Raw genomic sequence first — 13,805 nt, 5'->3', positions numbered from 1 at the left:
AACGAGTATAGATCAAATTTGTAGCCTTGGTTGTTAAGAGTGTGTTTTTGAATATCAATGAATTGCCTCTGTGTTAGCATTGCTCATCCTCACCTGACCTTGGCTTTTGCCTCAAGTTACATTCCAAATCAAGTAACAATGGGCACGGTTTCTGAATTTGTTTTGTCAAATTTCCTTGACTTAAAAGAATGATCTTTCTGTTCTTGATGACATCATGGGAGCTGTTGGCAGCCTCTCTCTGCCTCAGTTTGGGAGGTTTCATGTTTTGCAAAATAACAAATGCAAATGGTCAGAGAAAATTAAATCAAAGCACACCATTTTTCTCTCCCTGCGCTACAGTGTCAGGCAATCTTCAATTGCAGGAGGATCCAGGTCATTTCTGAATGGGTTGTCCATTCTGTTTATTAGTGATAATTGAACAATTCTCCAAGTGTAGTGACAGAAACTGAACCACGGAAAAGTCAGAATCAAAGACATACCTGACATAAGGTACACTCGAAGGAATGTGGAATTTTGCACCAGGATCAAAATCTTCCTCTGATCGAGCAACAGGAGGACAGACTCCCTGATATTTTAATCTGCAGAAGAGAGGTACAAGATAAGCTGGACAATGGCTCGGTCTGCACGCTGTACTCAAACCTCACGCTGACATAGAGTCATAGAGATGTACAGCATGGAAACAGACCCTTCAGTCCAATTCGTCCATGCCAACCAGATATCCCAACCCAATCTCGTCCCATTTACCAGCACTTGGCCCATATCCCTCCAAACCCTTCCTATTCATCTACCCATCCAGGTGCCTTTTAAATGCTATAATTGTATCAGCCTCCACCACTTCCTCTGGCAGCTCATTCCATACACGTACCACCCTCTGTGTGAAAAGGTTGCCCCTTAGGTCTCTTTTCAATCTTTTCTCTCTCCTTTCCAGGCCCCTCATGATTTTATAAACCTCTATAAAGTCACCCCTCAGCCTTCGACGCTCCTGGGAAAACAGCCCCAGCCCGTTCAGCCTCTCCCTAAAGCTCAAATCATCCAACATACTTGTAAATATTTTCTGAACACTTTCAAGTTTCACAACATCTTTCCAATAGGAAGGAACCAGAATTTCACACAATATTCCAATTGTGGCCTAACCAATGTCCTGTACAGCCGCAACATGACCTCCCAACTCCTGTACTCAATACTCTGACCAATAAAGGAAAGCATACCAAACCCCTTCTTCACTACTCTATGTACCTGCAACTCCACTTTCAAGGAGCTATGAACCTGCACACCAAGGTCTCTTTGTTCAGCAGCACTCCCTAGGACCTTACTATTAAGTGGAAAAGTCCTGCTAAGATTTGCTTTTCCAAAATGCAGCACCTCGCATTTATCTGAATTAAACTCCATCTGCCACTTTTCAGCCCATTGGCCCATCTGGTCAAGATCCTGTTGTACTCAGAGGTAACCTTTTTCGCTGTCCACTACACCTCCAATTTTGGTGACATTTGCAAACTTACTAAGAGTACCTCTTAAGCTCACATCCAAATCATTTATATAAATAACGAAAAGTAGAGGACCCAGCATCGATCCTTGTGGCACTCCACTGGTCACAAACCTCCAGTCTGAAAAGCAACTCTCCACCACCACCCTCTGTCTTCTACCTTTGAGCCAGTTCTGTATCCCAATGGCTAGTTCTCCCTGTATTCCATGAGATCTAACCTTGCTAACCAATCTCCCATGGGGAACCTTGTCGAACACCTTACTGAAATCCATATAGATCACATCTACTGCTCTGCCCTCATCAATCCTCTTTGTTACTTCTTCAAAAAACTCAATCAAGTTTGCGAGACATGATTTCCCACGCACAAAGCCATGCTGACTATCCCTAATCAGTCCTTGCCTTTGCAAATTCTTTTGGATTTTAGTGGACTTGGGAGGTCAGTAAATAAAATGCAGTTTACAAAGAGGAGAATGTTTGGCTTGTGCCGGGGCCTGGCTGTGATTGTGATGGCTGGTTTATGGGGAGGTCTCTACTTGACAGTAGAGGCCATTTTCAGTAAATGATTCTTGTGATGTCAGCATCACTGAGTAGACTAGCATTTATTCTCCACCTTTAGGTGTTTGAGTGAGTAGATCGAACATGTTGTTTGGAGAAAGTGTGGACTGCAGATGCTGGAGATCAGAGTCGAAGTGTGTGGTGCTGGAAAAACACAGCCAGTCAGGCAGCATCTGAGGAGCAGGAGAGTCAACATTTTGGGCATAGATGCTGCCTGACCTGCTGTGCTTTTCCAGCAACACACTTTCGACTCTGAATATGTTGTTAGGGTGGGAGCTGTAGGAATTTTACCCAGTGTCAGTGAGAGCCCAATGATATATTTCCAAGGCATGGTGTTGTGTGACTTGAAGGGGAATGGGGATAATAGTGGTCTCATAGTCCTGCACGGTATAGGTGAGGAGGCTGTTGAAAATTCAGAATTGCCTTGGGGAGGAGGGGGTCTTTTATCCACACTGCTGTCACTCCTCTGCAGGAGGACAAGGAGTGAATGTTTAAGGTGGTGGGGGGAGGTGGTGGAACTGACTGTCTGTGATGGTGTCCAGGCAGAGTGATAAAACATCCCAGATTCTTTGGAGTGGTCTCAGAACTGGGTCTGGAGTGGGCTTTTTGTGGTCTGGTTTGGCCTGGGACTTTCTGGGCCAGTGAAGGGGTAAACTGCTCAAAGTCCTCTCTTGCCATGTCTACCATTGATATTTGTCTATCGACAAGTCAGAGGGGAATGGGTCTGGGTGGGTTACCCTTTGGAGGGTCAGTGTGGACTTGTTGGGCCGAAGGGCCTGTTTCCACACTGTAGGGAATCTAATCCAATCTAATCTTAGGTAGCATAGGACTCGAGGGGCATGAGAGGGCAGCAGCACCAGGAGGAGGCAGCACTCTCCTGCCAGCACTGATAAATGGGTGTTGAACTTGGGAGTAGGGGGAGGGGGAGGACCAGGAAATGGGGTGAGGTTGGGAACAGTGATGGGGATAGGGTGTGTGCCCCTGACAGGTTAGGGCAGCATTCAGCCCTGACACAGGCTGATCATGGCAGTGACATTCTCAGGCTTGGATCTTGGGGGTTGAGAGCGTCGTGCAGGTCAGGCAGCATCCCTGGATCCTCACTCTCCTTGCTGTGTGTAGGTATGGTCTCCTACATACTGCAACTTGTGAATCCTTTTACTGAATACCTCACAGAAGAAAGATCCCCCATAGCATCTGTCTTATCCTGGGGACATCTCAAAGCTCTACCCAGTCAACGAGTGTCATTTGAAGAGTATTGCTGTTGTATTTGTGAGTAATTTGCTTAGGCCTTGGTAAACATTTCAACTCACAAAGTGCCACCCTCGAGTTAGCCTCACACAATGACACTGTTTCCCAAAGGAGATTCCAAGATCCCCTTGACCATCCATTATAGCTGGAGAAGGTTGTTGGATACTGCTTTTTTAAATTTACTCAGGGGTTAGAGGGCATCACTGACTGGGCCAGCATTTATTGCCCATCTCTAATTGCCCAGAGGACATTTGAGAGTCAAGCACATTGCTGTGGGTCTGGAGTCACATGTAGGCCAGGCCAGGTAAGGATGGCAGTTTCCTTCCCTAAAGGACATTAGTGAACCAGAGGAGTTTTTCTCTGACAATCAAGCAACGGACTCCTGGCCATCATAGACTCTTAAATCCTCACTTTTATTGAATTCAAGTTCTCCCACCTGTCGTGGTGGGATTGGAACCCAAGTCCTCGGGACATTTGCTGGGTCTGTGCATGAACATTCCAGCAATAATACCACTAGGCCATCACCTAGAGATAATGGTCATGAAAAATATACATTTTTGAAGTCTAATGAAAGTAACACATTGTGGGTCATCAGCCAGATAACCAAACCACCATTTGCCCTAAATGCTCCCTCTGCACCAGGCGATCTATAACATTAATGGGTGGAAGATCAAACAGGCACATGTGCAGAAATGGAAAACTCCAGCCTTCCTGTTTAATGTTGCAGAGAGAATGTCATTTGTTTGAAAACTGAAACTTGATTTGTTACTAAACTTCAAAAGTAACACACTTAGTGCTGAAAGTCTTATGTTGTGAAGCTCAGCTGTTCTGCCTAGTTGGAGAGATTTAGAAAGCATTTGTTTTGTAGATCCAGTTGCAATCATCATCAAGCCAGTAATAAGTAAAACAGAGCTCAGAATGGAAAAGGATCCACAGCTACAAACACAGACCAAAGAACCACAAATCAATAGAGAGAGACAGAGAGAGATGAGGATAGAGAGCAAGGGTCACAGATGCACACAAAGGGATGAGGGAAATCTGTAATACAAACACAGAAAGAAAGGGAAGACATTATTAGAGATTGGGAGGGGAGAGAAGGAATGTCACCATAAATTAAAACGATGAGTAAAAGAAACAGCGAGAACGCAAGTCATGCAGAGGGTAAGAAAATACACACAGTGAGAAAGTGAAAATACAGACAGAGCAAGAGGAGAAAACAAAATGTAATGAGAAAACACTGAATATTCTGTGAAAGTGTTCAGAAATGGAACTAGATGGCCGTTTAGAAAGAAATAATACACATTGTTACGGAGAGAACATGAGGGAGGGCTCTAAGTGCTTTTCTTATTCAGAGAGACAGAGGGAATGCAAAGGGCCAAATGGCACCTTCCAGTCCCCTAAATCCCAGGTTTCTGAGTCGCTCATGGTGCCCTTGCCCAGGAAACTGTTCACGGTCCTGAGGACTGGGAGTTACAGGAGCCAAGGGCAGGTAGGGATCAATCCAGAGGGACACTGAGCCTGCAGTGAGTTGTAGGGAGTCTGGCACTGTGTGTGCACCAGGAATCCCGAATAGAAGGTAGCGCTTCATGGATGGGGGGGAGGGGAGGGGGGGGTGGAGGTGGGTGGGGGGGGGCAGGGAGTGGGGAGGGGTGCGGCGGAGACGTTCTCCATGGAAGACTGGAGGAGTCAGTGGAGCCCTGCAGGCCCAAGGGGAATTGGATGAAGGGAAATGGAATGTCTGGGATGGCCTGAAGGATGATTTGGGGAAGGGAAAAGTGCAAACATATATTGCATTGCATGAGAGGAGACTGCTGATCGGTTCTCAGGTAAACACTAGTTGGTGGAAACATTGCCACGGAGAATATATAAGTTAGATGGTCATCGACAGTTAACTACCAAGCTACATTTAAACTTAGACCAGGTTTGTTGACTCTGATTACTAAAGAGATGTCCTACTCACATACTCTGTCTCTTGCTAATAATCTCTCTCTTTCTGTCTTTCTCACGCTTTCCTCTCTCTTTTATTCACAGTGAATGTTTCTCTGCCTCACTCTCTCTCTTTCTCTCTCGCTCCTGCTGCTATCTCTCCCTCCTGTCTTAGTCATAATCCCTCTCTCTCTCTCTCCTCTGTTGTTTCTCTCTGGCTCTTTCACCCTTCCTGTTACTCTCAGTCTCTCTTTCTCCCTCCGTTATTCACAGTCTCTCTCTGTCTCACACTGTTACCTACAGGAGGAATATTTTTCTCTTTTCTCTGAAGCTCTCCTTCCTCTGACACTTGATGTTCTTTGGCTCTCTCTCTGCTGTTATTTTACATGAACTTATCCCTGTACTGTACCTGAGATTCCACCATTCCTGGTTGTAAACATCTTCTGGGATCCGCCCATCGAACACCTTCCATCGCCATTGGTCCATGAGGTAGCTAAATGGAAGGAATGCGATCTTGTCCAAGGCTATGCTCATCAGGTAGTTAATGTCACTCTCTGGGAAAGAGAAATGGCTGGAAATTATATTTCACAATTTGTCTTGGTATTTCAAGAATTAATTATTTCTCCACAATAATTTAACTTTCTGACACAAAGTGTGGTGTCAGTAGACCCCTGTCATCAAACTGAAGAGAGGAACTGCACAATATAGTGCAAATTAGAAAGACATTTCACCCATCTTAGCTCATCCATCCACTTCCTTATCACAGTATCTATCTGTTTCTGGATTTTGTTTTTGCTTGTATCACTACCTGCTGTGACAGCCCTCTGTATCTGCTGTAACAGCCCTCTGTATCTGCTGTGAGAACCCTCTGTATCTGCTGTGACAGCCCTCTATATCTGCTGTAACAGCTCTCTGTATCTGCTGTGAGAACCCTCTGTATCTGCTGTGACAGCCCTCTGTATCTGCTGTGACAGCCTCTGTATCTGCTGTAACAGCCCTCTGTATCTGCTGTGAGAACCCTCTGTATCTGCTGTAACAGCCCTCTGTATCTGCTGTGAGAACCCTCTGTATCTGCTGTGACAGCCCTCTATATCTGCTGTAACAGCTCTCTGTATCTGCTGTGAGAACCCTCTGTATCTGCTGTGACAGCCCTCTGTATCTGCTGTGACAGCCTCTGTATCTGCTGTGAGAACCCTCTGTATCTGCTGTAACAACTCTCTGTATCTGCTGTGTGCACTTTGCAATCGAACAAGTTGATAGCAACCCTCCATTTGTCTCACAATAGTTGAGAATAATCTCTATTTGTCCAGATGTAAGAGGTTAAATTGAATTCTTCATTTCCAACATCCAGTACTTTCTTATACCGAGAGTTAAAGCACCTCTCACATCCTTCTGCCTTGGTTGAAAACACTGGTTTCTGAAACCTTCTTTCAAACCTCAGTCCCAATGATACCGACGGTAAGCCTCAGGGTTTATCTGTGAATCTTCAAGAAATTTACCAAGCCTCCTCCAAGTCCATGACCACCACCACCTAGAAGGACAAGTACAGCAGAGACATGGGAACCAATGACCACCCCCTGCAGGTTCCCCTCCAAGCCCCTCACCGTCCTGACTTGGTAATATCTCATGGTTCCTGTAGTGTCACACCCTGTGTCCAATAAACTGTGGGTGTACCTGCACCAAATGGATTGCAGAGGTTCAAGAATGTGGCTCATCATTATCTTCTCAAGGGGTAATTAGGGATGGGAGAATAAACGCTGCCCCTGCCAGTGATGCTCACATTCCCTGAACGAATAAACAAAATGAAGCTGTGCCCCCTGCTGGAACATCATTGGACCGAATCCTGCTGCAGAAAACTGGCCAATCTGCACGAATTATCCGATTAACCTTCAAAGCAAATTGGACCCAGATATTTTGGACACTCTGCCCATTGCTCCCTTTATTTCAGCCTTGTTGCTTGATGAGATATTCTGCTGCAATCTACCTTTCCATCAATTTCCCATCTTTCTAAAAGCTGTAACCAGAGTTGCCAGTAACTTCACGTCTGGCACATCAGCCTCGACGTGGAGCTGAGTATTATAATCGGAGCAAGTAGGGTGTTACAGGTACGATGGTGTTGGTGCTGCACTGTTACAGGTACTATGGTGTTGGAGATGCACTGTTACAGGTACGATGGTGTTGGTGCTGCACTGTTACAGTTACTATGGTGTTGGAGATGCACTGTTACAGGTACGATGGTGTTGGAGCTGCACTGTTACAGTTACTATGGTGTTGGAGATGCACTGTTACAGGTACGATGGTGTTGGTGCTGCACTGTTACAGTTACTATGGTGTTGGAGATGCACTGTTACAGGTACGATGGTGTTGGTGCTGCACTGTTACAGGTACTATGGTGTTGGTGCTGCACTGTTACAGGTACTATGGTGTTGGAGTTGCACTGTTACAGGTACTATGGTGTTGGTGCTGCACTGTTACAGGTACTATGGTGTTGGAGTTGCACTGTTACAGTTACTATGGTGTTGGTGCTGCACTGTTACAGGTACTATGGTGTTGGAGCTGTACTGTTACAGGTACTATGGTGTTGGAGCTGCACTGTTACAGGTACTATGGTGTTGGAGTTGCACTGTTACAGGTACTATGGTGTTGGTGCTGCACTGTTACAGGTACTATGGTGTTGGAGTTGCACTGTTACAGGTACTATGGTGTTGGTGCTGCACTGTTACAGGTACTATGGTGTTGGAGTTGCACTGTTACAGTTACTATGGTGTTGGTGCTGCACTGTTACAGGTACTATGGTGTTGGAGCTGTACTGTTACAGGTACTATGGTGTTGGAGCTGCACTGTTACAGGTACTATGGTGTTGGTGCTGCACTGTTACAGGTATTATGGTGTTGGAGTTGCACTGTTACAGGTACTATGGTGTTGGTGCTGCACTGTTACAGGTACTATGGTGTTGGAGTTGCACTGTTACAGGTACTATGGTGTTGGTGCTGCACTGTTACAGGTACTATGGTGTTGGAGTTGCACTGTTACAGGTACTATGGTGTTGGTGCTGCACTGTTACAGGTACTATGGTGTTGGAGTTGCACTGTTACAGGTACTATGGTGTTGGTGCTGCACTGTTACAGGTACTATGGTGTTGGAGTTGCACTGTTACAGTTACTATGGTGTTGGTGCTGCACTGTTACAGGTACGATGGTGTTGGAGTTGCACTGTTACAGGTACTATGGTGTTGGTGCTGCACTGTTACAGGTACTATGGTGTTGGAGTTGCACTGTTACAGGTACTATGGTGTTGGTGCTGCACTGTTACAGGTACTATGGTGTTGGTGCTGCACTGTTACAGGTACTATGGTGTTGGAGTTTCACTGTTACAGGTACTATGGTGTTGGTGCTGCACTGTTACAGGTACGATGGTGTTGGAGTTGCACTGTTACAGTTACTATGGTGTTGGAGTTGCACTGTTACAGGTACTATGGTGTTGGAGTTGCACTGTTACAGTTACTATGGTGTTGGTGCTGCACTGTTACAGGTACTATGGTCTTGGAGTTGCACTGTTACAGTTACTATGGTGTTGGAGTTGCACTGTTACAGTTACTATGGTGTTGGTGCTGCACTGTTACAGTTACTATGGTGTTGGAGTTGCACTGTTACAGGTACTATGGTGTTGGAGTTGCACTGTTACAGTGACTATGGTGTTGGTGCTGCACTGTTACAGGTACTATGGTGTTGGTGCTGCACTGTTACAGGTACTATGGTGTTGGTGCTGCACTGTTACAGATACTATGGTGTTGGAGCTGCACTGTTGCAGGTACGATGGTGTTGGAGTTGCACTGTTACAGGTACTATGGTGTTGGAGTTGCACTGTTACAGGTATGATGGTGTTCTTGTTGCACTGTTACAGTGACTATGGTGTTGGAGCTGCATTGTTACAGTTAATATGGTGTTGGAACTGCACTGATGCAGGTAGTGTTGTTGGAACGGCACTGTTACATGTACAGTGGTATTGGTGTTGCAATGTTGCAAGTACAGTGGTGTTGGTCCTGCACTGTTGCTGATACAGTGGTGTTGGTGCTGTACTGTTGCAGGTACAGTGGTGTTGGTGCTGCACTGTTGCAGGTACAGTGGTATTGGTGCTGCACTGTTGCAGGTACAGTGGTGTCGCTGCTGCACTTTTGCAGGTATAGTGGTGTGGGTGCTGCACTGTTACAGGTACTTTGCTGTTGGACCTGCACAAGTTCCAAGGGGAGATCCCCCTCTAGGCTAACACACTGGGGTTGTATAGGTTGCATTTGAGAAGCTTTGGGGTCATTAATTGGAGATTTCAAAGGCATCAAACAGTGAAAGAATATTTTGACAGAGGGAATGTATTTCGGCTGGTTTGGGAATCTCAGACTAAAGGAGACAAATTATTCCCAGGGAAACTGAGACTCCTCTCTCCTCGAAAAAGATCATACAAGTTTAATTTATCTTCTGCAAACAGCAGTTTATGCTCAGTCATTAGTTAATTTCAGGCTCAGACTGATACGTTTCAATCAGTGAAAGATAATCCGAGTTCGCAAAAACTTACAACATCATTCAGATCAGCCAAGAACTCATTGATTGGTGGAACAGGATCAAGGGGCTTAAATGACCTCTTGCTGGTCTGATCTTGCTGTGTTTAATGAAGCAAGCATCTCTCTGTTCTCTTGTGGTACAACAGGAATACCTTCCTCTCAGTACCTGCCCCTCAGTACCTCCCTCTCAGTACCTATCCCTCAGTACCTACCCCTCAGTACCTACCCCTCAGTACCTGCCCCTCAGTACCTCCCCCTCAGTACCTACCCCTCAGTACCTCCCACTCAGTACCTACCCCTCAGTACTTACCCCTCAGTACCTCCATCTCTGTACCTCCCTCTCAATACCTCACTCTCAGTACCTCACTCTCAGTACCTACCCCTCAGTACCTCCCTCTCAGTACCTCCCTCTCAGTACCTCCCTCTCAGTAGCTACCCCTCAGCACCACCCTCTCAGTACCTACCCCTCAGTACCTACACCCCAGTACCTCCCTCTCAGTATCTCCCTGTCAGTACCTACCCCTCAGTTCCTACCCCCAGTACCTCCCTCTCAGTACCTCCTTCTCAGTACCTTCCCCTCAGTACCTCCCCCTCAGTACCTTCCCCTCAGTACCTACCCCCCAGTACCTCCCCCTCAGTACCTACCCCTCAGTACCTACCCCTCAGTACCTACCCCCAGTACCTCCCTCTCTGTATCTCCTTCTCAGTACCTACCCCTCAGTACCTCCCCCTCAGTACCTACCCCTCAGTACCTCCCCCTCAGTACCTACCCCTCAGTACCTCCCCCTCAGTACCTGCCCCTCAGTACCTCCCCCTCAGTACCTACCCCTCAGTCCCTCCCTCTCAGTACCTTTCTCTCAGTACCTACCCCCCAGTACCTCCCTCTCAGTACCTCCCCCTCAGTACCTGCCCCTCAGTACCTCCTTGTAAGTGCATCCCTCTCAGTGCCTACCCCCCAGTACCTCCCTCTCAGTACCTCCCCCTCAGTCCCTCCCTCTCAGTACCTTTCTCTCAGCCAGAAGGCCTGAGTTCAAGTTCCATTTGCTCTTGAGCTGTGCATTGATATCTCTGAACAGGCTGAGTGAGATGATCTCAGAGACAAAATTACTGCAGATGCTGGACTTCAATGTAGACAGGCAGGAGGCTGGGGGAACACAGCAAGGCAGGCAGCATCAGGAGGGACAGGCAGGAGGCTGGGGGAACACAGCAAGGCAGGCAGCATCAGGAGGGACAGGCAGGAGGCTGGGGGAACACAGCAAGGCAGGCAGCATCAGGAGGGGCAGGCAGGAGGCTGGGGGAACACAGCAAGGCAGGCAGCATCAGGAGGGACAGGCAGGAGGCTGGGGGAACACAACAAGGCAGGCAGCATCAGGAGGGACAGGCAGGAGGCTGGGGGAACACAGCAAGGCAGGCAGCATCAGGAGGGACAGGCAGGAGGCTGGGGGAACACAGCAAGGCAGGCAGCATCAGGGGGGACAGGCAGGAGGCTGGGGGAACACAGCAAGGCAGGCAGCATCAGGAGGGGACAGGCAGGAGGCTGGGGGAACACAGCAAGGCAGGCAGCATCAGGAGGGGACAGGCAGGAGGCTGGGGGAACACAGCAAGGCAGGCAGCATCAGGAGGGGACAGGCAGGAGGCTGGGGGAACACAGCAAGGCAGGCAGCATCAGGGGGGACAGGCAGGAGGCTGGGGGAACACAGCAAGGCAGGCAGCATCAGGAGGGGACAGGCAGGAGGCTGGGGGAACACAGCAAGGCAGGCAGCATCAGGAGGGGACAGGCAGGAGGCTGGGGGAACACAGCAGGCCAGGCAGCATCTCAGGAATAGAGAATTCGACGTTTCGAGCATAAGCCCTTCATCAGGAATAAGAGAGAGAGAGCCAAGCAGGCTAAGATAAAAGGTAGGGAGGAGGGACTAGGGGGAGGGGCGATGGAGGTGGGATAGGTGGAAGGAGGTCAAGGTGAGGGTGATAGGCCGGAGTGGGGTGGGGGCGGAGAGGTCAGGAAGAGGATTGCAGGTTAGGAGGGCGGTGCTGAGTTGAGGGAACCGACTGAGACAAGGTGGGGGGAGGGGAAATGAGGAAACTGGAGAAATCTGAATTCATACCTTGTGGTTGGAGGGTTCCCAGGTGGAAGATGAGGCGCTCCTCCTCCAGCCGTCGTGTTGTTATGTTCTGCCGGTGGAGGAGTCCAAGGACCTGCATGTCCTCGGTGGAGTGGGAGGGGGAGTTAAAGTGTTGAGCCACGGGGTGATTGGGTTGGTTGGTTTGGGTGGCCCGGAGGTGTTCTCTGAAGCGTTCCGCAAGTAAGCGGCCTGTCTCCTCTATATTGGTGAGACAGGCCGCTTACTTGCGGAACGCTTCAGAGAACACCTCCGGGCCGCCCGAACCAACCAACCCAATCACCCCGTGGCTCAACACTTTAACTCTCCCTCCCACTCCACCGAGGACATGCAGGTCCTTGGACTCCTCCACCGGCAGAACACAACTACACGACGGCTGGAGGAGGAGAGCCTCATCTTCCGCCTGGGAACCCTCCAACCACAAGGTATGAATTCAGATTTCTCCAGTTTCCTCATTTCCCCTCCCCCCACCTTGTCTCAGTCGGTTCCCTCAACTCAGCACCGCCCTCCTAACCTGCAATCCTCTTCCTGACCTCTCCGCCCCCACCCCACTCCGGCCAATGCTCAATGGCTGCATGCAGTTCTTATAGCTGACCGCCAGTGACCTAGAGCTCAGTGACACACCACAGGAAAGAGATTGCAGTTACCTGTGTTGTTTTCCACTTTGTCAAGGAGCCCGATGCTGTGGAGATGTTTGGGAGTGGATACCGACAGAGCCATCACATCACCAATGGCCTCATGAAACCCAGGGTTGGCCCCATCTCGGAATGAGATATGCTGGTCTTTGTACTGAAGGAAGTATTGAACGTGGCCCATTTCATGGTGCACTGTTATCAGGTCTTCCATGTTCACCACGGTGCACTGTTTAATCCTGTCAGAACAACAAACAAATCCTGAGAGAATCTTCACATCACTTGACAAAGGAAACAGCTCTCTTAGTAAACCACTGTTTACTAAGTAAACCATTTATGCTGAAAATGTGTTGCTGGTTAAAGCACAGCAGGTTAGGCAGCATCCAAGGAACAGGAAATTCGACGTTTTGGGCCAGAGCCCTTCTTCCTGATGAAGGGCTTATGCCCGAAACGTCGAATTTCCTGTTCCTTGGATGCTGCCTGACCTGCTGTGCTTTAACCAGCAACACATTTTCAGCTCTGATCTCCAGCATCTGCAGACCTCATTTTGACCTCACTCTAAGTAAACCATTTAGTAAACCACTGTTTAGGGGAATTGTGGAGAGGACAGCATGGTGGCTCAGTGGTTAGCACAGCTGCCCCACAGCACCAGGGACCTGGGTTCAACCCCACCCTTGGGCAAATGTGTGGACATTCTCCCTGTGTCTGTGTGGTGTTCCTCCCACTGTTGGAAGATGTGCAGATTATGTGGGTTGACCAAGGGAAATGCAAGGTTACATGGATAGGGTGGGTCTGGGTGGGGTGCTGTTTGGAGGGTTGATGTGGACACTGAAGACCTGCTCCCACACTGCAGGGATTCTATTCAACAACCTTCACCAACTTGGGATTATTGGCTGATTGTGTGAGAGGTTGCTGAAGGTGGTGTTTGAACTGTCAGGTGAACAGGAGACGGTGCAGTAACCTGACCTTGCAAGGGGTAGGGGAGAGGAAAGGTCAGGAATTCTGGAGTAAGGCAGTGGCAGAGGTATATCAGAAAAAAAAGAGCAGAGTTTCTTCTTAAAATAAAATAAGCAGCAGCTGGTGGCTAAAAACCATACAGCGATCAAATGCTCTGCAACAACACAGCTTCATGAGAGAGAAACATACGAACACTCAGAGAAAGGGGGCAAACTGGCCAGTTTCATGATAGTCCATCACCCTGGGCCAGTTCTATACTGAGCGAATGCTGCACTATCGGAGGTGATACTGAGGGAGTGCTGCACTGTCGGAGGTGATACTGAGAGAGT

The 13,805-nt window shown here is 48.3% G+C and overlaps 1 protein-coding gene across 1 annotated transcript in view; it reads right to left on the bottom strand.

The window, feature by feature from the left end:
- The window catches only part of ace (angiotensin I converting enzyme (peptidyl-dipeptidase A) 1), a 162,640-nt gene that overhangs the window by 14,686 nt on the left and 134,149 nt on the right, over positions 1–13,805 (bottom strand). The window contains exons 20-22 of the mRNA XM_060848532.1: positions 12,535–12,758; positions 5,622–5,766; positions 480–578 (exon numbers count right to left, since the gene is read on the bottom strand). Coding sequence (XP_060704515.1) covers positions 480–578; positions 5,622–5,766; positions 12,535–12,758 — 468 coding nt within the window. The remainder of the gene's footprint in view (positions 1–479; positions 579–5,621; positions 5,767–12,534; positions 12,759–13,805) is intronic.

Source organism: Hemiscyllium ocellatum, chromosome 32 (assembly GCF_020745735.1).
Source record: "Hemiscyllium ocellatum isolate sHemOce1 chromosome 32, sHemOce1.pat.X.cur, whole genome shotgun sequence".
Taxonomy (NCBI): Eukaryota; Metazoa; Chordata; class Chondrichthyes; order Orectolobiformes; family Hemiscylliidae; genus Hemiscyllium; species Hemiscyllium ocellatum.
The sequence above is the reverse complement of the archived record's forward strand: the minus strand, read 5'-3'. Positions and strand labels throughout refer to the sequence as shown.